General features: G+C 42.6%; 1 protein-coding gene across 1 annotated transcript in view; it reads right to left on the reverse strand.

The window, feature by feature from the left end:
- Positions 1-20,460, reverse strand: part of TAF4B (TATA-box binding protein associated factor 4b) — a 73,606-nt gene extending 53,146 nt beyond the window's left edge. Inside the window, exons 1-3 of the mRNA XM_042798274.1 lie at positions 20,114-20,460; positions 4,913-5,061; positions 4,053-4,145 (exon numbers count right to left, since the gene is read on the reverse strand). Coding sequence (XP_042654208.1) covers positions 4,053-4,145; positions 4,913-5,061; positions 20,114-20,372 — 501 coding nt within the window. The 5' untranslated portion in view covers positions 20,373-20,460. The remainder of the gene's footprint in view (positions 1-4,052; positions 4,146-4,912; positions 5,062-20,113) is intronic.
- Positions 20,461-25,565: the final 5,105 nt, after the last annotated feature.

A 25,565-nucleotide genomic window follows, 5' to 3' on the forward strand; every position in this document is an offset into this window, starting at 1 on the left:
CCATAATTCTGTTTTTAAATCAAGGGCAGGGGGAAGAAATGACAAAGGCTGAAGCCATGCCTGCAACTTCCAAGTGAAGAGAGAAAGGTAAAGTTGTCTTGAAGAAACCAATATATTATTAACTTTGCCAGGCTCCTACAGTCTAAGACTAATGAATTCTGGACAATGACAAGCCAGGTGATACTACTCTGAAGATAAATACAATCTTAAGTGATTATTTCTCTTCCTTTGTTCCCCTGCAGCCAGTCTCTCAACTGCAATATCCCTTACTCTTCCCATCACACCTGCAGCAGGCAAAATACATCGTGTCCACTTTGAAAGGATCCATGTGCCAGCCAGCTGGGCAAATGCACCTAACAAGTTCTTCCTGCCTTTTCCTTGTGGGCAGCAACTTAGATCTCTCTCTCCCCTGTCCAAACACAAACCCTCACAAAATTCAGTTGAGACCTCTGTTTAAAATGTCATTAGAATTTACCAACAGATTCAAAAGCTCCAGCAATAGGAGAGCAATGAAAGTTTAGGAAAAAAATAACACCACAGTTGCTTCTCTCTTTTGCAAACCAGGCTAAACAGTAGTTTATAGAAGAAAACCTATGAAACTGAAATTCTTCTACTTCAGACTTTAAAGAAAAAAAAAAAAAAAAAAACACATCCAAAAAACCAAACACAGCTCTTCTGATACAACAGAATAAAAAAATGAGTAAAAGACTTCACCTCTACAAAACCCACTACTTCAAATTTCTCAACTTGAAAACTAAAAAGCCAGATTGAACCTGAAGGTTACAGAAAAGCAAGAGTTTCAGGTTAGCATTCGAAACCTGAAGTTGGGTGTCATTTTTCCTCCAAACTTCTCAAGAGAAAGGGAAAATCTGGTTTTGTAGGTCAAATTCTAGCACAACACAATTGCTTTCACTGTCTCTTAACACATTTAAACACCCCAGCTTAGTCTAACAATCACAAATTAATACTTGCTAATTGCATTAATGATAAGAAAGTAACACGAGAGCCTAACTTATCCTACCATGGATTAAAAAAAAAAAACTAATCAGAGCTGGACAGACATCATGTAGAATATCAAAGGGCTTTTAAGTTTTTCAGGATAAGGAAAATGAATGAACAAACTTTTAAAGCTAAAGCAAGACACTGGCACTTTTGTAATTTATTTATAAATTATTTTTTTCCGGGTGGGGTCTGTCCCCCTGCAAGCTGCTGCCAGCTTGACATGAAAGAAGCAGGCAGCTACCTAAGCTTTCCAGCTTAGGCTCCCACTGTTGGTAACACTTTAATAGCTCTCTGCAGGATCTTTGCCACCACCGCCTCTTCCAAGTATGAGGCTCAACAGCTCTAAGACCACAGGGAGGCAAACTGGGCATGAGAATCCCACAAACAGATGGACGGGAGGAAGACGGAAGGGGACAGAGTACAGATCTGTCAAGCTGCAATGCCCTGGGCTTTTAAAAGTTGAAAACATGAGGTTCGCGGGAGCTGATCTCTTGCAAATTCCAGCATGTTTACACATCAAGACCAGAACGGCATTTTATCAGCTGAGGGAGGAAACAACAGGAAGTCTGCTGGACCCTTTTCCCAAGAAGATGAATATATGGGAATTAACTTCTGTCATCTGCCCTCAACCTTTTTCACTACTGACAATTCTCATTCTCACTTCGAACAACAGAGAAACAGTTGCCAAAAAAATGGCATTAATCCTGCATATTTTGAAGTACTTTCAAGAGAAGTAGTGCTCTGCATCTAAATGAAAGTGCCCCAGCGTGATGCTAATTAGATACTTCGCAGCTTCGTTACCCCATCTGGGAAGAAGGTAAAAAATAAGAACGGGCAGGTATTTTGTCTAACTTCAGAGCTTGAGCATTCAAGGAACATCAAAACATGGAAATACTTTTGTAGATGAGGAAAATAATCCTGGAGTCAGTAACTAGATAAGAGTTTTGCAGATATTAGTGTTCCAAGTTGTACTTCACATAGGATAGGAGATATACAACCAAGCCAAGGGCTATTTCCTCCTCACTGTCTCCCACTTTTTGTGATGCCATCATACTTCCACACCAACACCCCTCCCCGTGACCTCAAAAAACAGTCCAAGACTAACATCAACAAGTTCTTTTAGAACTGATGAATGAACCTCCACCAAGGACCAAGCTCCACCAAGAGCTCTTCCTTCCTTTCCCTAGACAGTTCCTGCAACCTTATGCACAGACTCCCTGGTCAGCATTCTTCTCCTGTCCACCCCAGGGTGAGGAGTGAAGTGGTCCTTTGATAGCAGGATGTATCCGCATTGCGCCTATTGACTCTTTATTGTATGAAGAGCTTGTACAGAGGGCTTTGCAATCCTCTGCAAAACAGAGGGGCTCCCCAAAGCAGCAACTCCAAACAAAACAGTGCTATTAACCTTCCCTAGAGTCATCGTTTCTGCTGTTTAAATCCAGCCCTATGGCTCATTAGAAGCGTTCCAGGTTCTACACAAGGAAAAAATATGGCTTACAAAAAATACTACATGTCTACCTCTTCCAATATCTCAGAAGAGCACAAGTTAAATTGGTTACATAAAAACTGAACTAAGGAAGTACAGAAGAACTAAGTCAAAGGCAGATGTAAGTTAAAAAGGAAAAGTTAATAGCATGATGAATCTCAGTGTTTATCCACATGAGAGTGTGAGAATACAGGCAGCTTCATCCATCAGATGGAATACATCTTTACCTTCATCTCTTTTCCCCAGTGCAAAGGTAGTACAGTAGATGGCTATTGCTTTTATATCCTAAAGATACCTATACGGAGATCACAAGCACACGGTTTGCAGGCTAGTATTCCAAAATGAAAGTGGGTAAGGTACACCTGTTACTGTTCTTAGACACAAAGTGTATGCTGTTTCCATTCTATGCAAAATAGAAAAGGTATTGAGAGGCCTTTGGGTTTTCCCCTTTAGCCCCAACATTATCCATCTGTAGTGAGAAGAGAAAAAAGGTCAGAGAAAGAGCTGTGAGTAGTTTTCAGTTGCTGATACAGAAGAACAGCAGGAGGATGAATTTGGAAGTCAGACTGTTAGTTACCACTGTCAGTAAACATACCCGCCAATCCTTCAAACACCCCCAATGTCAAGAACATATATCCAGCATGGGTTTTTGAATGACTGATCCTGCTCATTTACTGAGTGCTCTGTCAACCACTACAGCCCAGACTCCTTCAAGCTCTTGTTCACAAAAAGTATGTAAAAGGCAGACTTCCTCCCAGCTTCTCCTCCAGATTACGAGGAGAACAGAAAATTTTAGCTGCAGAAAGAAGTAGGTTTTCTTTTCATCACACATGATTATTCAGAACTCTAGCCCCCAAGAACAGAGAATAAACTGTATCTAGAAGTCTCATACTCTACAGGTGGCAAGAGCCTCTTCACGAGAGTCCTACAACATTTTTCTCTGAAAAAAGAGAAATAGGACCTAGGAAATAAGACAAAAACACTACCTAAAAATAACGAGGCATTTTCAACCACTGTTTACAGTCATAACTGTGGAACCTGTCTGCCAAACTCAATTAGAAAACAGAGGTCTTCAGATATGACCTTCCCTCAGTTTTAATGAGGGAAAAATATGTGCACATGAAAAACATCTTGACTTGTGCAGACAGCTCATTTTCCCCTCACCAACATCTCAGATATACTGTTTTCCCCCCTTGGAATCAGGGAACCCCAACAGGAGGGAGCATTAGGAAGTCCATCTTGCAGAAAAGCTTCAGCTAGAGCTTGAAGGAGCTCTGTCAGAGGATACAAAAGCACCAAAGGAAATGGCTCACTGAGCTATTTATTTTATCCACTGTTTACGCGCTTTCTACTGCAGTGAGAGGATGATCTGGCACACACTGGCAGAAGTATTATTAAATTATGCATTTTTAAAAAGACATTTGGGAAAGAATGTATCATGAGAGCAAAAGATACCAAGCTTACTGAAAACTAGGTTAAAAGTTACAAATAACAAGGATGAATCCATATTTTCTTCAGTTCTCTCTGCTGCTTATTCCACCACATTATAAAGCTTGCCACCTACCTGTATTACAGCAGGTGGCTGAACAGTGGAAGCCACAGCATTTGTTGTCTGAGGAGTAGCTGCTACTTTCTTTAGTAACTGGGTGCTAGAGTTCTTAAAACAAATAAAAATAAAAAATAATTGTACATGTGCAGAGAACAGGAGTCAGACAAGTCAATGACAAAACAGACACTGAAGTTAGTTCCTGCTCTTGTCCAATTTAAGCCATGACAACCACTCTTACAGTAAAATACAGGTATAATTCACATAGTCCATATGGTTATAACATTGTTCAACAAAGCTATATGTCTACCACTTTAATACTCAAGAACAGATTCAGAGTCATTTAGACATAATGCCTAATCAGAATAAAATGGTTAAATAATGAGCATGTTGGCAATATGCAGATGGTTACCTTTTTGTAAGTGCTCTTACTCTTGTGTGCTGGCCACATCACAAGAGATGGAAGCAAAAAGTCAGCAGAGCTCCGGAGAGGAGGTACTCCTGGGGACATGGGAAAGGTCCTCAGCTTCAGAGAAGTATCTCACCAGAGGATCGCACGGTTGCAGTTACTAGCAGTAACCATTTAGGTAGGTTTTTTGGTTTTGTATTGTTTGGTGGTGTTTTTTTTCTTAAAACCCTTTATATATCATCATCATCAGAGAGGATTTCCTTAATTTGAACTATACCGTACATAACGGCTAGCAGATTTTTCAAACTCAAAGCAAAGCACATAGTGATCTTTACATGCAAAACTAAACACCATTATGCTGTTCAGAAAGCATTCAAACACTTATTTAACCCTCCATAACTTGTTTGCAAACCCTGTTATAACTACATAACATATAGCTATGTCAAAATAAAGCTATAAAAGAAGTTACCGGTACAGCACATATTCTGATTGCAGGTGTGCTGGTTGGTACAGATGGTCTCACGCTTGTGTTATTTTGTGGCTGGTTCTGTGTTTGTGCTATTGCTTGTTGAGATACTAGCATTAGTTGACCATTACTGCTTCTGATAAGAACAGTTCCTGTTGGAGAAAAACATGCAGACTGTTAGAAATTAAGTGATATTATGGCTTTCCAATACATCTGTGGAAGAAATAACTAGACCACACTGGTAAGACAATGTAACATTTTGTTTCTTACTCCAAGGAACAGCTGTCAGGAAATATAAGAGCTAACCATACATCAGCTTTACCCTGGATTTTATGACAGAAAACAATTCCTAAAGTCAAGAGAAAAACTTAACTCGACAGACACATTGAAACATTATGTGCACACAAGATGCAATTTGCAAAGCAGTTCATCATTTGAGTCAAAAACATATGTTTGGACATTAAAGACAGACACACCCCACACACACACTCTGGGATTGCATAACTTCTTTATGAAGTTCTTCAACCTGCAAAATTCATCACCACGTTACACTTGGCTGCCTCTATACATTTTCACTTTGTGAACGTTTAGGCACATACAGGTGAAGATATGGTTTAGAGAAAATCTGCAATGGGAACTGAAGCCTTCAATCCAAAAACATCAACAATACCAAGTTCACCTGCCTATATCAAGACCATTCCCCCAGGTCAGAGGTCAGTGGTCTCCAGTGAAAGCCAAGGCCACTCAGATATCTGAAGCTATCCCTCTGTCAAGGATCTGACCAAAGAATTAAAAGGCATGGTTTTAATCAAAGTTGCTTACAGCCAAACAGGGAGATTCCAATGGAAATGAAAAAAAAAAAAAAAAAAAAAAAAAATGGAAATGGGAAAAAAAAAGAAATGGGAAAAAAAAAGAAATGGGAAAAAAAAAGAAATGGGAAAAAAAAAGAAATGGGAAAAAAAAAGAAATGGGAAAAAAAAGAAATGGGAAAAAAAAAGAAATGGGAAAAAAAAAGAAATGGGAAAAAAAGAAATGGGAAAAAAAGAAATGGGAAAAAAAGAAATGGGAAAAAAAGAAATGGGAAAAAAAAGAAATGGGAAAAAAAGAAATGGGAAAAAAAAGAAATGGGAAAAAAAGAAATAAAAGGCTTTTCTGCCTTATTTCCTTGCTTTTTTATGTTTTACTTTCAGACCTACAGCAATGTCAGCCCATCACAATTCAACTCCTACCACCTTTCTCCTACCCCATCAGCTGTAACGACAATTAAGCAGTTAACAAACAATTAGTGTTTTTACTAAAGCTTTCAAATTAAAATCACCCTGAGGAGAATCAGTCCGATGTCACAACACAGTCCCATCTTTCCTGTATTTACAAACCATTCAGCTACAAATGCCTCCTCCTCCTCCCCCTCCCCAGACTCCTAAGGGCTAGTCTCTGAAAAATCCAGAAGTTTCATCAGGGTCACAAATACAAAACAGCCCGTTGGATCCCTGGTCTGAACGGCTTCAGATCCTTCAAGGGAGCTACAGAGCACACTACCTTTGCTGGTGCCTCACCTGCTTTACCTTCAACAGCAGCTACTGCAGAGCCCACCACTAAAACCACCATCCTCAAACATCTCACTTAACGCAGGCCTTTCACATAAAAGAAAAGGGAAAGGTTCAGGAGAATATCATATATGTAAGAATACCTCAACGTTTTTTGAGGACTGCATTAAACTTTCTTGCAAGTTTATCCAATATCTGAAGAATCCCAGATCATATATAGACACTTATGATCTTTCCTAGTATAAAGCAAGGCCGCATCAACGAAATAGACTTTTTTTACTACCTGGTTAGTCTGGAAGCTGTCAAAATGTTGCTGTACAGTATAGCTTGAAACACTGTTTCTGTCTGAGTTTAAATGAATACAACAGGAAAAGCCGCAAGCTCCAGGAGCTAGGTTTTGTTTTTTGAAAAAAGATGAAGCTATAACCACATGCTTAGAAACAGCTTTTCATCCTCCACATCTAAAAACATAAGAGAATATTGCAAGACAACAAAATACTTGGTATAAAATTCTGTAATGTCAACATATTGCCATTTACATAGCACACACAAACTGAGACTGCAAGAGTAGCATCTAGATGATTCCTTCCTTTCTCAAGCAGCCTTTACTAGATGGGGCAGATGCACAAGACAGTTCCATAACCAGAAAAGTACTGTTACTCCATCTGACAACTCAGCTTTCTCCTCCTCCGCTGAAGTCTTAACTATAATTATATTTAGGTACAGATGGATCTTTTAATTTAATCAATGAATACCCAGAATCATAGAAAGCATCACATTGATACTTTTGTTTTCATGCCATCTTATTTAGATGGTGATTCATGGCATACTATTTATCTTCAGTGAGGAAAAGGGCATTTTTTTCCTTGTTCATATCACATACTTACGCAAATTCTAGGGGAAGAGAGAAAGCTGACAATACCACACATTTTGATAGCAATAGAATTTCTCTCTGCTCTAGGTCTACATTCAGACTGACAGAAATGTTGCTACTAGAGGTTTTATGCTTTTCTTTTCTAAGCTTGCTTTAAAATGTCACTGCTAGCTCTACTCTTCAAAAAGGCATATATAAATTTATCATTTAATTCCTTTAGAGATTTGGAACGCATTAAGTGTTTTGTTAATGTCTTTGCATATTTTGTCACTACTCATTACATTTGTTTTTTAAGCCACGCTGTCAGAAGCACAATTTCTACTTCTCAAAATCATACTATGTACCAGAAAAAGCATTGTTACCAGTCAACTCAATTATAGGGTTGCGGGGTTTTTTGCACTACTGTTCTGAAGTTTCAATTAGCATTTTCCTGAGATGGAGTCCCTGACTGAAGAGTATCCCATCCTCCAGTCATTTGAATGGGGAGTTTCCAACGGACTCTACTTGACAGGAAATTAAGTCAGGAGCAACACTGTTTGAACATACAACTGACACCTGTTTACTTCCATATAAGTTATGGTAAGAACCTGTTCCACTTGGAATAAACACTAGTTTCCCTGTATTTGTTCCATTTGGCAGAATTTTTAATATGGTGGTAGCCTTTTCATGGCAGCAGCTTTTCGTGACAGCTAGGGAAATCAGAACTCCAAAACCAGCAAAACCAATATTATGGTAAGCTACTAAGCATGGCTTTTGTAGGATTAATACTGTAAATGCCTGATACTAGCATAAATAAAGATGAAGGCAAATTTGAAACAACTGTCATAACCACAGATCCATACAGCAAAGAGCCACAAGAAATCTCTTCAAGCGCAAAACACAGTTCTGGGCAGTTACAACCTAATGTCACAAACTGACACATGGATTGTCTGAAACAGTTTGAAAGCTGTTGAGAACAGCATTTATTTTTTAGTTCTGGTTGCAGCAATCTACTTACACTTTTTCACAACTTAAAAGATACCCCCAATCTTTTGATACTCCCTTTCTGCCTTGAAAGAAAAGCAGCGACCCAACACAGAAGTTAGCAGTGCAGATACAGGAGGTATCTTCTGCCAGAAGAAAAGGGCTTCCAGCACTCAAAACTAATGCCTGAAGCCTCATACACCACGTACAGCTGCACAAGTGTGACAGGAGGGAACAGCACGTGACGGTAACCTTGAGGTTCTCAATAGAAGGGTCACGTAAACAGACTCATGCAGCTACCAAGATGCTACTATCAGAAACAAAGAGAAGATAAGTGCAAGAATCCACATTCTCCACTTGGGAAAATAGAAACTTCATATCAAGAGCTGTTTTTGCATTCACTAGAAGGCAACCTTTGACAAACTAAACATGAAAACAGATCTGGTCTTGCAATCAGCGCAACTCCACAGGCAAGGGGAGGGGGGGACACCTCTGAACAGATGAAACTGTGAACTCAACTGTAGCTGCTCAGCACAGCATTTAAAAACAGAAAAGATATCTGCAGTCTCTGAACAAAATATCAGCACCAACTGTAGTTACTGGCCAGCAATCAGGCATCTTCATAATGCCAATGGTGCCCTCTTTTGGGCAGCACTTCCAAGAAAGCACTGTTCGCAGGATACACAGTTTGATACTTTTACTCAAGTTGTTTCAGAGAACAGGAAAGACTGTCTCACTGCTCATGCACTTTGATAGTAAGAGTAAGGCACAATCCCTTTGGGGCTACAAGACCCTTCCTATTTTCAGTTCACAAGCACAAAATCTAAATCACCAGTTACCAGCAGGGATTAATTCTTACACGTTTCACTGGGGGACTTGGGTGTCTCCTGCAGATTCAGAGACAGCCAGTTTTACAATGAATTGAGACTTCTGTCTTTAGATACTCTGCCCATCCTGCCAAAAACATCCTTTGGAAAGGTACTTATTTTTCTTGACTGCCAAAGAAGGCAGTTAAAATAAAAATCAGCTGTTTCATCCCTTTATTTCCTGCACACCTTTCTTCAGTTGCAGTCCTGCGGGAAGTCTAGAGGGGAAGGAAGTGACAAGCAAAACCCAGCTCAGCCTCCTCCAAAGCTACAGGGAAGGATCAACACTATAGCTTCTCACCTTGAAGGCATCTCATTGAGATCTATACCCTTTCTCCCCAGTGACCTGCCTTCTCCTGGAAACAGGGGGTCCAGGAACCATGCCTCCAGAAAGAACACCCAGAGTCACTCCTGCAACCCTCAGGCAGCCACCACCTCAAAAAGCCTCTACCTACACATGCCAGCAAGTGCATGCCATGGAAGACCAGAGGCCTGCTATTAAAATTCCATTTGCTGCTCAAACTTGAGATACCTCCACTGTAAATTTTTGCTGTCCCAGCACCACCAGCCAAGGAAATCCAGCGAAATCATGGCAGAGATCTGTTTAAGCCACCGCACGCAAGGCCACCTGCGTTGGCTTCGCTGCATTTCAGGAACAGTGTTAAGGAAACCACACAGTTGTTAATGTAAAGCTGTGCTGCTCAGGGTTTCATCCAGCAGCACTGAAAGCAATGCATGCTAAAAGGATCCTATCATATGGGCGACTTCCACCATTAAATTTCTACCACATAAGGCAAGCCTGAGGCCATTTCTGAAGGGGAACATCCTGACAGAATGTCCTGAGATGAACCAGCCAGCAGGTCTGCCCTGGTGAAGATACACCACCTGCTGTTACAGGTGAAGCTGAAGTTGTCAAGTTAAGCCACCACTTTGATTACATGGTTTCCAACACAGCTGCTCAACACAACAGATCTTCGTAACTGCTAGCTGGGGAGCAACATGAGGAAATGAAAAGTCTTGCTCCTAAAATAAAATACAAACAAGAACCAACTGCATTAAACCCAATTTATTTAAGAGAAGACAAGTTACATGAGCTGCTTTCAAAGAAGGGCAAATTTAGCTTATCAAAACAAGGGATGCCTGAATCAAGTATGTTGCCAACCTTAGTATAAAGTTCACTATAACACCAATTAAAATACAGGGCTAAATGAGACTTTCAGGTCCCAAATAAGTAAGTGAAGAGTTTATTGTTGTCTTAAAACATTTTTTGTTGTTAATGTTTCAGTGATCTCTGTTCTTAAACAAATCTCTTTCTTTCACTGAACTACTCAAAACAAAGGGATAGCTTTTAAGGCCATTACAAGATAAGACCAAGCTTTAAAGGGGATGTTTTAGTAGGAAACTAAATGGCAACTAGAAAGGAATATTGGCTTCAAACTTCTTAGCCTGACTCTTTAGGATGACTCAAAATTCAGCAAATAAGGGGCCAAATATTACTAATCCGTACAACAGCTCTGAAAATAGTTTTTCTCTTTAACAGAATCCTTTAAAAAAATAAATGCATTTTTTCTTCTTCAACCCCATTTATTGAGCCTTACAGAACAGGTCACTTAAGTTACAAAAAGACACTACAGGACTGAATAAGACAGACCCAGAACAGACATTATTAGAGACATAGACTGTTTAGGCAGTAATCATATCAAGGTGCGTTATGTTGTAGACTGGCTGTAAGACTGCTGAAGAGGCAGAAAGTGTTAATGAAATACTGTGAAAGACATGATAAATAAGTGTGATACTGAAGTGACTTAACTTTTATATGACTTACATAACCTTTCTAAGATGCTGGGGTTGTATGTTTTCAGACGAAGTATGGACTGTACTGCATGCAGGAGAACTATTTATTCCCCATGACCCTCACTTGGTACTTGAGTTTTCCTAGATGTCTACTGCAGATGGTTGTACTGAAGATGAAGACACAAAGATAACAGCCCAGTGTGGAGGCAGCATCTAGCTGTGCTTCTTGCTGTCTGAAGAACAAAGCTACAAAGAAGACCTGGCAGCCACGTGAGGTTACCTCACCACAAGTTCCCAGTGATGAGCCCTAACTTCTATTCTTAAATCAAATACAATTGACTTCAGACAACTTGATCTTCTGGGAAGTCATAAAGGTTTTCTGTTTGGGGCTTTTCTTGGAAAAATAGCTCTGATTGCTTTTCGATTTCCCAGACAATCAGGGTAGAGGGCTCATCTACACTGTATGGGTCAAGTTAAGTTGTTCAGCTTGTACACTACACCCACAAAGCATTTTACTCCATACAACAAATCATTCCCTTTGGAAGTCCATTTTAGCTGATGTAGGAGGAATTCAGAAATAACCAACCCATAATCAACACTGTTATGGCAGCAACCAGAATCACTCACCACATACCCAGGCTCTCAACCAATTCATTCTGTTCACATGTCATTTCAGTAAACAAAGAATTACATATCTCAGAAATCACTCTCTCTGCCCTGTCTCTCCGTTCCAGGGAAGTTTCTATACTAAGGGGTCTTTATAGCAATGGCTCAGGACCAGTGACTAGCATGTAGATATTGTAATGTCACAATAGGATGCCCGATTTTGGGTTCCAATAAAAGGCATCTTGTGTTGCTCATAGATATGGAATTCCTTAATTTCCAGGTCAAGAGAAAAGGTCAAAGGGCATGATCTCAATATGTGTTCATCTACAACAGAACAAAGACAGCCTAAATAAAAATACAATACAATGTTATACCCACCAGTTCTTTAAAGAAGTTGATTGCATCTTTGCCACCTGCAGAAACACCACACTGCAGATTTTTGTAGACGCTGGCCTACAACTTTTAAGGTTGCATCAGCCTCAGATGGCTGACATCTCACCTTTTCAAAACCAAGGACTAGACTTACTCAGAGACATCACTGTCCAGCTGACCAAACTGTTTCACTAGCATTAATGTTTCCCAGATTGCCTGAGTTGCTGTGAGCAGCTTTTTAAACCACCATGCACCCACAACTGTCACACTAACAGCCCGAGGGGTGTACAGTCCCAGCAAAGGCTGCTGCCTCCAGTAACTCCTCCAACCTTTCTCTAGGAAGGTTCTGTGCTAACAGTTGGCACCAGCTCCTGAGATGCTCAGTACAGGCATAACCTTTTCAAGCATAGGGAGCCAGGAAAGGGTTGAAGAGAACTCTTCTAGGCAGGATTGAGCAGAGTCTGAAAACCTATTGTTTCAAATAGTCTGGAATAATGGACACCACACATCTTTCTGAAGAGTCTAAATAATATCCCCTCTCCCTCCCTTCCTCCAGGAACTAGGCACAAAGTGCTAAAAATCTGAAGCCAAGTTTCACACACTGCTTAATCAATAAGTCTTATCCAAGCTGTTGGAGACTAGCTGTTCATCAATGCATTTGGTGCCCAGATGGATATCTCTCTTTAACAGACTAGCAGTTGGGCTCCCATAGTGCTGATGACTTTTTACAGAATACAGGCCCACATTTCAGAGTTAAGAGTTCTCGACTGCACACACTGTTGAGCTTCATTACTTGAGAATACATTTATATCAATGCAATTTTACAGATACAGCAGAACTCTTGTGCAAAAATATAATTGTCCCAGTTGCAAGGTAGCATACCTTTTGTTTATAGTAAACAAGAAATGTCCATACCAACCATCTGAAGAAAATCTGGATTTTACATTGATTCTTGGAGGGGCTGTAAATAACTGACAGGTCATAGATGTTTTCTGGGCATAGTTCCAAGATGGCACCACTGCTTCTATTTGAACTCAAAGTGTATTTATTACACTTGAATCCCAAGAGGTTTTGTTTTTATTGTGGGTAGGCATACAGAATTCTCAGCCAACACTGCATTCCAAAAGGCAGAGGTTTATTTGATATTGTGACAACATCTAGCTCTTGTCCTTGGGCCATGTCTTTCAGCAACCAGGATCATTTCTCATCAGCATTTCCCCACCTCATCTTTGTGGTTTGCAACTTTGCTACTTGAGGCTCAGTTGCTTTCCTATCTGTGTAATCAGTTACAGGATTGTCTACATATAAGATGATCTGACTTAAGAGTTCTCCAGGATCCAAGTTACCTCATGAAGGAGCTTCAAGTATTTGCAGAAGACTCAGCTGATGGCAGTTGAAATAGTACCTCGAAGGAGCTCAACTGACACTTCCTTACTTTCAAGATAAATCTTACTGCCCTGAAAAAGGCAGTGAATCTATACACCACACGCTCTTCTAGTTTGCTGTATACTCCTAGTAATGACTGGAGTCAAATTCTTTAAATAGCAAGTTAGATGCTTGGCACATTGCAGTCATATACATACAGCACACAGCTTTATAAGGACCAGAAAGTGTGCAAATACTCTGGCTCTGACCATTTCTAGAACACCAAGCTATTAAGCTGTTACAGAGAAATGAGAAACTTTCACTGTTGATCTATAAATCTTAATTTTAAACCAAAAGGTGCTAAAACTGTAACTGGTGTCTTGGTAGTGTTCTAATGGAGGACAAGACAAGCTCCCTTTAAATCTCTGTCTCCTTTAAATAAGAGGAGAATCAACTCAATCCAGATTAATTTTGCAATGGGACACTTGCTCCCTTGCTACCTACATGGGAACCAGCAGAAGGTCGAATTCCACTTAATTTCCTCTAAAAGTACATATTCACCACTCTGTCGAATGGATTTTCACTTATTTCAGAAGGGCAAGCAAGGGCTTAACACTGAATTTTAACACTGATTACTGCCTTACTCCAAGTGGGATGGAGCAAACAAAAATTATTGTAGGAGACATCAAAATCTTTATGGAAGTATTAACTTCTGTCTACACACTGTGGACACTCTCACCACAGCTGTGTGATATTTGTCAAGTGGCTAGTATGCAAGCCATATACAAAAGTGTTCTGAATACACTTACCCCCTTCACCACACACCATCGGCTGCCTCACGCAGACTGCCAGACTCCCAAGCAGTCAGCTGGACCTGGCTTCAAGGGCTCCACTTGAACCAGACAGCAACTGCCATTTGGCAAGCTGCAAGTGAAAGTCTTCGGGTGTTGTGCCACCCAGGGCATGCCGTTTCACCCACTTGCTAATCTAGCCTGGACATCCACATAAGGAACTTTGATCTCCCAAGAGCAGCCATGACTAACAAAGTCATCTCATCCGCCTCCACCAAACTGAAGCGTGCACTAGAAGAGGTCTGCAAACATGAGCTATGAAAACCAAGTGCCATCACACCATCTGACTGTTCTTAGTTCACCAAAATACCCCAGTAAGGTCGCTGAGCTTCACGAGTTCTCCCGCCTTAACAGACCCTACATTTGCTCATTAGCAACAAGGATCTTCCATCTGCTGCCATTTTCACCCTGACTCAGTTGTGATCAGAGACTATTTCCTCAAGATACTGGTGGAAAAGATCCGTTACTGGGCGTTGTTCTAAAGGTGACCCAGATGTCAAAACAGACTTTAATCCCGACAATCTGAATAGCAACCCACTTAGAAACATCTATTGTGATCTTTTTCACTTTGCAAAATTATACACATTTTTCTTCAGAAACCACCATTGTTTTTAGAGAAGTAACTTCATGCAAAAAGAATCCAAAAAAAGTATTTGCCTTTAGGGTTTTGTCTAATTGGTTAGGGCAGTACTAGTTATTCATCTTTGCCAGTTATCAGAAGCTTTGCAACTTATAGCAGAACACACATACTGCTGTAACATACAACCCTACCCACTAAGCACAACACAGATTTCTATTACACGACGTGACAAATACTCGGTTCTTCAAGAAAACTTTAAAAAAATGTGGTATTGGAAACTACTCGAGGTGACAACTCATGAACTTACCTACTTTATCAGCATCTTTGGGAAAAGATTACTGCAATATAATTAGTATTTTTTCCAGCTGTCACTTGTGTGTGGATGATGCTTTTTTTACTCCTACAAGCTGAAGGGTCCTTTAAATACCGCAAAAGCAACAGAAGTCATGCTCACATTCTCTCTCTTCTAAGGATTAAAAAAAGTTTACTATTCACCAATCTGTAGCTGTAATTCTCTGTGTTATACTCCAATTGGTTGTAAAAACTGAACAGCACCTAACGTTAATTTAACTGAACATCATATTTCAGTGCTTCAGTATTTAGAATGCATCTGGGTTTTTTCTGTGAAAACCATAAATCTAGAAGTTAGATTTCCATCTTCTGCCAAGATTTAAATCTTAATTCCCACAGGGCTGTGTATTTAATGATATGAAGGCATTGTTTTGCTAGACACATTCAGTCCTGAAAGCAGAATCAAGTATACAGAACAGCTGAAATTTCTACTGGTTACAGCGAAAGTCATTTATTCACTATTTTTTAAGTTTGACTTAACTCCTCACGTCTGTCAAAGCTTTGCTGACCTCTCCTCAGAAAAAAAGTTGACTGGCATGACCTATTGTGAAGAGAGAAGTTTGCAAACAATCCATCCTGACAAACCTGTTGAACAGAGGACGCTATTGGGATGTAAAAGGTCGCAACTGTGTATTATTTAGCCCCTACTGGTCATTCTACAGGGCAAGTATTATGCTTAGACTTCATGAGATTATCAACATCCTGAAACTGCAGAATTTGAAGGAGTTTCTAGGTTTTCTGTCTTGTTGAAACAAGAAATCTTTGGATAGCCTCCTCCTACCCAAACAAACATGCATTTTAAAATCAGCATTTCCTTCTATTCCAAAGTGAAGGGACCAGATGCAAATATGAAAATATCCAATTCCTCACGTGGTTTTACAACTGAGAAATAATAACTAGAACATGACCAGGGAGATTCAGAGTTCCGTACTTGAGAGGCAGTAAGCCAACATCAAAAGCAGTAGACAGCAGCATCCAGACATTTACCAACCCTTACCTCTTCGTGTTACCTTTGTTTCTATAGACAATTAAAAGAAACCGGATGAGATCTGGCTCTGTACCACCCTGTAGCAGTTTTGGGATACCTGCATCAGCTCTCCCCCTCCCACCCACAGGTGTCTACACGCGGACAGCCGGCCTCTTGCCACGCAGCCCTGGCCACCTGCCTTCTGAGCAGTTACCCACCATCAGCCTAGATAAACTACAAGCAGTGGAAAATCTGCCAGGCACAAGCCAAAACATCCAAGACAAGAAAGCTGAGCTGCAAACAGAAACCAGGAACCTGTAACTGCTGCCATTCCCCTGCAAGTCAGGTGAAAAGGAACCTTTACAGGGGGCAGCTGTGCCTTGCACCAGCTTACTAATGAAAATCAAGGCAGAGTCAGGACAACATCTCTTTGCTGACACCATACTTGTTCAGAGGAGTGCTGGCAGCTTCTGTCACAGCCCCGTAACCAGTAGCAGAGGCACTGGGTGAGCTTTTTGAAGAGCTTCCTTCTGTAAGCAGCTCCTAAGGCATCAACAGAGAATCCCCAGCATACAGTCAAGTTCTGTATTTTTTCGCCTCTCCACAAGAGAAGCAGATACAGCTGCTGATTGTCCTTTCAACACCTGCCTGTAATGAGCATTTGAGGGCCAGGGACAGCATGAAAGCCAGAAGGATACACACAGAAATGACAGAAAACCAAGTTCAAGAAAAGAAGAAAGGAAACCAGGCAACAAAGCTTTCCTTGCTATTTTTATGCTTCTTTTCTATCTTCCATTTCCCCAAAGCAGTGTGGGGCCCCAAAACACAAAGGTGAGCTATATGCATTCAACACTGCCCACAGAAACCTTGTCACTCCTTCCCAAGTCTTTAACTACTCCCTCTTGTAAATAGCATAGCCCAACCATCTTCCCCCCGCCCCCCAAACATTAGGCTCAAGTTAACCAAGGACACGATTCCTTGTTAAACAGATGGTCCACGACACAAGACATTTGCAGTTTTGAGAGCATCAGCACAGATTACATGACCAGCAGAGTTCAGAACTGAGACAGTACTGCACCCACCAAGCTGGTCTGCTCTCTGCCAGTCCCACAGACTACTTTGCTACATGCAAAACCTTCTGAAATGCTTCTAACATGTTCTTGTCAACAAAGAGGGCAATTGAAGAAGATTCCCTTCAGTAGATCATACAAATTCCCTCCATTTAAGAAGACACAACCCAACCATTCAGTCTAAGAGTTGGTGTGAGATCAAAATGCCACAACCAAACCCCTAAGGCAGAATCTGTCCAGCTGAAGGTATATAAAGGACAGAGAACCCAACTGATGTCCTACTGCGTGCAGTGGCCAGACATAAGCCAGGGGTGGACTCACACCTCCTGACTGCTAGTACAGGAGACACCCTGAAGGTGAAAGAGGAAGGCCTTGAGTACCAGCACTGGTCTAACAGCTGGCTACTCAGCTGCAAATTGCCACTTTGTAGAGGAAAGCATAGGAAAGTGATGAAAAGCCCTTGTTACTGATGAGCAAGAACTTGTAAAGCTCAGTGATCCTTCCTGGGCAACCATGTAAAGTGGCACTTGGCAGAGGGATAATCCGTGCTCCGAGGAGTGAGGAGCCATACCCGGTCATCTGCCTTTCCCACCTCCTGGCTTTATTCTGGGCAAGAGAGAGGGGGAGGTAGAGACGGAAGAGAAGGAACAGCCTAAATCCATGGCTTCCATGAACCGCCGCTGCCCCCCAAGCCACAGAGGCAAACACAGCTCCCCTGGTGCCCTTCCTTCCCCCGCGTCCTGTTGAAGCACAGGAGCAACATCTGCCCCAGGCCACAAGCAGTTCACCGAGTACTTCAGGATGATCAGCAAAGACAGTGCTGTCCAGCCTTTCTAAGAACAAGCCAGTTCAAGTATCTCCCTTCGAAACTCAAGGGGAGGATGCTTTTCTGTATGCATTTTTCTAGCAGGTGCCACAGGTTGAATGCCGTGATTTTAAAGCCAAGTGCGCTCTCCTTCTGTATTTTATCCTGTACGGCCAGGTTTAGCAACGTATTTGAAATACAAGCTTTTCAAGCCTAAGAATTTGGTGGTTTATTCCACCTTCTTTTTTAATGATGCCAACACTTGTAGCTTTAATGCTATTCATCTTACATTTAGATTTCTGAATTATTTTATTATTCATTAAAAATTGAATTCACATAGAAGATGGAGGTAGAGTAGTAACACGCAAGACAGAATGCATGTTTAGATCATCCTTAGGATGATTATTTAGGCAAGTTTCCCTGAAACATTGATCTATTTGAAATCTGACAACTTCTGTGCTCCTTTTGAAGCATTAAACTCCATACAGTTACTTTTAATTTACAATACTGCATCGTACCAGCACCTCTGAACTTCCAAATACAAAATCTGCTTGCTTTGTTTCTTGTCCCAGGAGCAAGGAAAACAAGCTGATGCAACCGAAGGGTAATGCTACTTTTATTACACCTGCCTACTGCCACGATACAAGTCAGATGACATTCATCAGTATACCTTGATGTAATCAAAGCCAAGCTACTAGGAAAAGCAAAAGTTTTGCTAACTTGTAGCTCCCAAACTACAAGCAACTCGCATGAGCCTTCATCTTCACAGAAAAATGTTTAACTGAATGCAAACACGTTCCAGAAAGCCAAAACATTACATGGAAAACCTGAAGATCTGGGGGGCCCTATAACAACAACAAAATATATGTATTTCCATCAGGATTCATTTCAGAGGAAAGCTGTCAAGGATTTAGACTCATCCTTGGCTGTCAACTACCCAGACATTATAGCATCATGTCAGTGCTGGGAAATCTACAGTAGAACTTAGTGATTAAAGACAATATCTTTTAAAAATAACATTAGTATTATGTATTTCCTTGACAGGTGCATGACTTTGATAGAGACATGAAGGAAAAAAAAAAAAAAAAAAAGGAGGAAAGACAGAAAAAAATGCAAATATGTACCAGACGCACAGGAATTAATGTAAAACCAGTCATCATTTTAGGCAACATCCTATCTGAACGTAATAGCAATAGATGCTCCAACAAAGGAACTGTCCTGGCAGGAAATATTTATAGCAACAATAGCCATAAGTGATTACATATCTTGGGGTCTCACTATAGCGATACCAACGCCAACGGAATCAAAGTCACTTTCTTTTTTAAAAAGCATTTAAATACAGCCTGCCAGGGAAGAGCGGGAAGTTTAGAATCAACAGCACCTTCTTCTTCTTGTGAGAAAGTGCAGGTAGGACCTGACCCAAAGTATTAAACCATCTTTATCAGCACCACACAAGTACTTCACTAATATATTCTGTAAGCGTGGTACCTCTCTAAACTCTTCGTCTCCCACACGCGCTTTAGAGAAAAAAAGCGCTTCAAAGGGCAACACGCAATGAAATTTCAACATTACGCTCCTTATGCAGGACAATATTTTGTTTCAATAACGGTTCCCCTCGGCCTGGTTTTAACAGTGAAAACAATTCCTCTGGAACAGCTTGCTCGGAGGGGGAGTAAGAGCAGCAGTATGACTTGCACTGTAAGTGGGAGTTACTTCGCAGCCGGTAACCCACGCTCACGCTTCCCCGCGTTACTCGTTCATCCAAGTTCCACGAAAGCCTCCATCGGTCTTTTTCAAGTCACAAATCAAGGTAACTTGGCCACGGAGGTTTATTGGTTAGTCCTCCTCCTGCTAGCCGGCAGAGCAAAAACATGCCTTAATCCAGAGGCTTCCAGATCCGTCCTCCAGACGCTCCACAAGCATCCCAGAGGCTGTCAGCATCCCCAGCGCTAACCGACTTCGCCCAGGTTCGTTCCCAAGACAAACACCCCCAGTTCCCAGAAGCCCAGGGCAGAACAGCAACCCGCCCCAAAACTTTCGGCGCCCCCGCGTTCCCCTCGCCGCCCTGCCCGCCCTTCGCGGCGGCTCGTCCTCCCCCGCCCCGCAGCAGCAAGGGCAGGGGAGCGCGACACGCCGCGCGCCAAGTCGCGACACGGGAGGCAGCCCGCGAGGGCGGCCGCCCCGCTCACTCACCCGGGGGCAGCTGGAAGTTGGCCGGTAACTGGAGGGTGGCGGCGGGCGGCCCCTTGGGCGCCACCGGCCGCGGGGCCCCGGGGACGGCCACCCGCGCCACCAGAGTCCCCACGGGGCGCGGCGGCGGCGGGGCGGCGGCGGAGGGCGCCGGGCCCGCGGCGGGGGCGCAGAGGAGTGCGGCGGGCGGCGCGGCGGCGGCCGCCTGCTCCGGCTGCCCGCCGGGCATCAGCCTGACGGGGGCCGCCGCCGAGGCGCTCATGGAGGAGGACGCGGCGAGGGGACGGGGGGCGGCCGCGTCGCGTCGAGCCCCGCGCCGCCCCGTGGCATGGCGGGCGGCGGCCGCTCAGGCGCTGCCCCGGCCGCCGGAACACATGGCGGCCCCGCTCCGCCGGCTGCCGCCCGCCGCGCACGTGGGCCCAGCCGGCCCGGCCTCCCCTGCCGCCGGCGGGAGCCGAGGGGCGGGCGGGGGGCGGGACCACGCCGCCGGCGCGACCGACTGCGGCGGCGCCCGGCCCGGCCCCGCCGCCCCTCAGAGCCCGCCCGGCCGCAGCGCGCCGCCACCCGCCCTGGTTCGGGAGCCGTGCGGGACCCCCCCCGCGCAGGCGCCGAGGGGAAAGTTGGCGGCGCGCCGAGAGTGTGTGGAGGGTTTTTTTTTTTCTGGGGGGGGGGGGGGGACACGCGCCCCGCCTGCCCCGGGACGGAGATAAACCGCCACGCCGCGGGAGCCGGCTGCCGCCCACCCGCGGCCGCAGTCCCGCTCTTCGTCCGTGGGGTGGGTGAGGCGCGGGTGGCCCCCGCGAAGCCGGAGGCGAGCGGGCCGGGCCGGGCCCTGTTCCCGCCGCCCTGCGACAGCGCCGGGAGCGCTCGGGGCTTCCCTTAAAAAAAAGCCACGGCAGGGACTCCAGCAAGTGCGAGAAGGTGCCCGTGTCGCGATCAGCGCAGGGCCGGAGCTGGGCTTGCTGACAGGCCGACAGCAGCACTGAGGTGTCAGGATGGGGGGCACAGAGTCGCCCCGTTTGACCTTCACGCCCGGGGCCGGATTTGAAGAAGAGCTGAGGAGCGGGGGGATGTGCGGCTCAACCCCCTTGCAAAGCAAGTGTAATCATTACAGATGCATAAGTCACAGCTTTTAAAAAACATTTTCAGACTATAACTGAAAGTTGTTGCTCCCTTGGTAGGGATGTCAGTGTGACCTTCAGTAACTCTGTTTTGTGGGGTTTTTTTGCATATCGTAGCTAAGTTTGGGGTAAATTTCAATAGGTTTTGAAGCATGCTTATGCACACACATAAGCCATAATTTTTTCACCTATGAAACTTAAGGGCCATTGCTCATCTGCCTGAGTTGAGCACGCGTAATTGATTATAAAAACCAAGGCCTGGGATACAGTTCATTGTAGTGGTATGGAAAGCACAAAATCCAACAAAAATACTAGGAGAGCAAAACCACCTTTTAATTACTCTTGCATTAAAACATCCTTTGCAACTATGTTTTTCAGGTAAAAATGTAGACAAGGAAGTCTAACGCTTGAGGATACGCAGGAAAGCATGCAAAATGTGAACAGAATGCAAGGAACTACACAACTCTTCCCATGTCCTGATAGATAGTTGCGTGCAGTGCTGCTTGCAGGTTTGTCAGACACTGGGAGCAAAGGAGACAGTCCTCTTTTTTTTGACCATTTCTGTTCACAGCCTTGCTTGATTGCACAGCGTTACTGCTTTAAAATGCTGTCAGCAGCAACTGAAACAGCGACAGAACAGAAATCACTCGAGATGAGAACTTAAAGCATACGGCCACAGCTTAATTTCCAGCATGGGCACACCACAGGTAACTGTACCCTCCCAGACTCCACTAGTACAGGTAGCAACAAGCATGAAGGAACGGTGCATGGACTAGCTGGATAAGTGCCTTAATCTTTTACATGCATATCAAGCTCATTCTAGCATGCTTTCACCACCGTTGTTACACTGGTAGGTAGCTTTAACACATTGCAGAAAGCACAGCTATGGCACCTGCATTTGCAGCATACCAGGCAAGAAACACAGTGTCACAGGAGCCAATATTCAAGAACACAAAACCCCCTTATTTAGGATCCAAACACAGCATTTTCTCTCTGACACAGCATCGCCTCTCGCTCATCGCCTTGCCCCAGCTCTCACTGTGCCTACCGTTCCAGAAGAAACCCAGCCCAAAATCCCAAAGAGGCGGCTGCAGCAATGGGGACAGTTTCCAAGTGCAAGAGCGGGCTAGGAAGATGGTGGGAGATGGGATAACACTGGAGGGAAGTAATCTCTGCACCCCTTAGAGCTCTGCCAATTCTGAGCAAATTACATCACTTCTCATGTGTATAGAGAGAGCTGTGTTACGCATACAAAGTAACACCCAGGATAAGTGAGGTACCTCCCACATGCCAAAGGATGCTCAGAGACGAGGAGACAGGCAAACGTCAGTTCCAGCAAAGACCAACAGTGACTGACAGCAGGAGGAGGATGCAAATGAAAGCACTGTCCACTGTTCTTGGGCTTCAGGAAGAACGGAGTTGGCTTCTTTCTTAAGGCCAAGTTTTTCCTCTCCTTGGGGCCATTCAACTTCTGAAGGAATCCAAGATATCCATGCAAGTGCTTAGGAGTGAAAGCATATCTGGAAGAGACAAAAAGAAACAGCTGAAGACGACAGAAGTGTATGCACTGAAGCTGAGAGGCACAGCAGAGTGTGAAGAAAAGGAAGTAGAAAATACAGCATAGTGCGAGAAAAACATACGGAGGCTGCAAAAGGAGCAAAGGAAGCGATATGAAAGAAAACACGGGAAAAGGTATATCACAGGGATAATAAAGAGAAAAAAATACCCAAAACACTGAAAAAAGCCCAGAAAGTTTAGAAATACGCATATCTAAAAAAATACTGGGCTAAGTTAGAGTGCCTTTATTGTCCTCTCCAAATAAAGCAGATTTTTTTTTAATCTATTTTCTGGGGTGACTGCTACCACCAAAAAAACCCATGAATTGATAAAAACTTTAAGTCATTATTCTTGTCTATAGCTTTTTTCCCCAAGACCTTATCCAGGACATACCGTTAAATACAGTAACTCCTTTTCAAAGTCAGCTGAAGATATATCTAGCTGTTCATTCCGTGAATGCCCAGCCTTGGCAAGTTGACCTACTTCACTACTTCAAATAACCCATGAATGGACTGATCTGACATTCATGTAGAAGTATCTTCTTTAAGTTCCGAGCATGGGAAAGCATTACTGTAAACAAAAGTTCAGATTTCCTTCCCAGGCACGATTAGGTTATATACTGTCCAAAGTTTGGTCTGCATAACCCCTCTCCAACAACTGAATTTCAGCACACTGAATTGGTCTCTGCTGTTCTAAGCTTTCCTGAGGCTTTCAAACAGCATGTTTAAAATACAAACCAACTACCCACCCACAAAAATTTCGAACTTCAACTCCTCCAAAGACAGACCTTTATAAAAATCCTTAGATTTTAAGTCAGTTTCACATCCAACACTTCGGTTTTAGTTTCCTACAACCCTATAAAAAGTCATCTAATATGCTTCAGGGTTTTTAATCTGTCAGTGATCCTTTTTACAAAAGTTTTATTTTCTCTCCAATTGATAAATCATCAATTAAATACAACCAGCAAATTAGCTGGAATGAGAAACTTGTAATATTTGCTTAAAGCTTTTCTTAAATGACAGAGTCTTGGCAGCACTGTGGAATTAACTTAAGCATATAACAGCAACATGAAGGAAAGAAATGTCTGAAGATTTAATCTCATTAGTTAAAATATTTAATGGGAAAAAATAAAAGCTTACCATGAAACAAGTTAAATAGTAACAAAGAACACTAGCTCTTCAGGTAAAAAAATGCTGGAAGAAATCAGATGCTGTAGGTAAAAGCAGTAAAAAAAGTCAGGGAATAGAAAATTCAATTTAAAAAAAAAAGCAAGAATGAGTTAGTTGGAAATGCAGGAATAGAAGATATGATCACAACGGTTAAGTAATAGGAATACAGTTTCAGATGTGAATTAATTTCCTAATGAAAGCAACCAAGTGAAATCACAGCTGGCTATTTAATATCTTCAGTAACCACACCTCTACATTAAGCTTGCAATTTGAGTAGTTGTTTTTGGTTTGTTTTTGGTTTTTGTTTTTTGGTTGTTTTTTTTTTTTTTTTTTTAATTTATAGTCAGCATGGCATTCTGCCCTGATTTTTTCTGTCTTGACTGATGATCTTTTATGGAGCTGCCTCTTCCTTTTGGACATTCAGATCACATATGCCAAACCAAACATTACACTTACATAAGTAAGTCAAACTCGTTGTTCCATGAGGTACAATACACTACAGCTTTAAAACCTTATAAAACATTTTAAAGTACAACAAAAGAATTAGGCATATACTTTTATATTGTTGTTCTAAGCTATAAAGCTTGGTTGACTATCCTGAGCTACTAGTAACAAGAAAGCTAACTGACTGTGGAGCTAAGCTGTACGGGGAGGCATGCTAAGTCCCAGGAGAGGAAAGCCTGCCTGGCTGTGCGCCTGCGGTTCCTGATGGTTTGGGGAACCCAAAGCTGCGTCATGAAGCCACAGAAGTGATGTGATGAGGTGGGAAGGTCAGAGAAGCACACACACCTCATGAGCTAGGCTTTAAGTGAGGAAGAAAGATCAGAAAACTAAGTGAACAGAGGGAGAAAGGAGGGAGGAATGGGCACAAGCAATGGACATGGGTAGCGGAAAATATACAGTAACAGGATAGAGGTACAGTTAAAATGCCTCCTCAAAAAGGATTCACAGTATTAAAGGCTCAGCCATTGGGCACATATATATTCTCAGTGGAACACAGTAAAAAAGATTGATCTAAGACTTAACATTTAAAGTATTACATAACTGTAGTGAAGTCATACTGGATACCACTTGCTATCTGGCAAAATTCACTAAAAGAAAGAAGTTCTATCACTGAAGCTGAAGTAGCCTATAATAATACAGCATTATGTAAAGTGACATTGCTACTCTATTTTTCATGAATAATGTACAGCATTGCAACACTTAGTAAATGAAACAAAACACACATCAGAACTTTACTGGACTTATAATAACAATGAGCAGTAATTATCCCATTTGCAAAAAGTTACAGTAGAAAAGGAGAAAAAAAAAAAAGGTTCTGACAGATTTTATGTATCTCGTACAACACTAACCAGGGGCAATCATCAGCATCTGGAAAACATGTTAGTAACTTTTTGTGGCAAATACACGTGCAAGAAAAAGAGAAGAATATGTGAATATCTGCCTCTTTGCACAGTGCAAGATGAATGAGCACACTGAGTTTAGCACAACTGTAGCGCCATCAGGTTTCAGGAAAACTACAGAACTCAGCTTCGGAAGGGACAAGTTCATTCAGCAGCTCTATGCATTGCAGACAATGACTGCCTCTTAGAACATCAAAAACATTAT

The sequence above is a fragment of the Tyto alba genome, unplaced genomic scaffold (assembly GCF_018691265.1).
Source record: "Tyto alba isolate M040663 unplaced genomic scaffold, T.alba_DEE_v4.0 Super-Scaffold_27, whole genome shotgun sequence".
In the NCBI taxonomy this organism is placed as follows: Eukaryota; Metazoa; Chordata; class Aves; order Strigiformes; family Tytonidae; genus Tyto; species Tyto alba.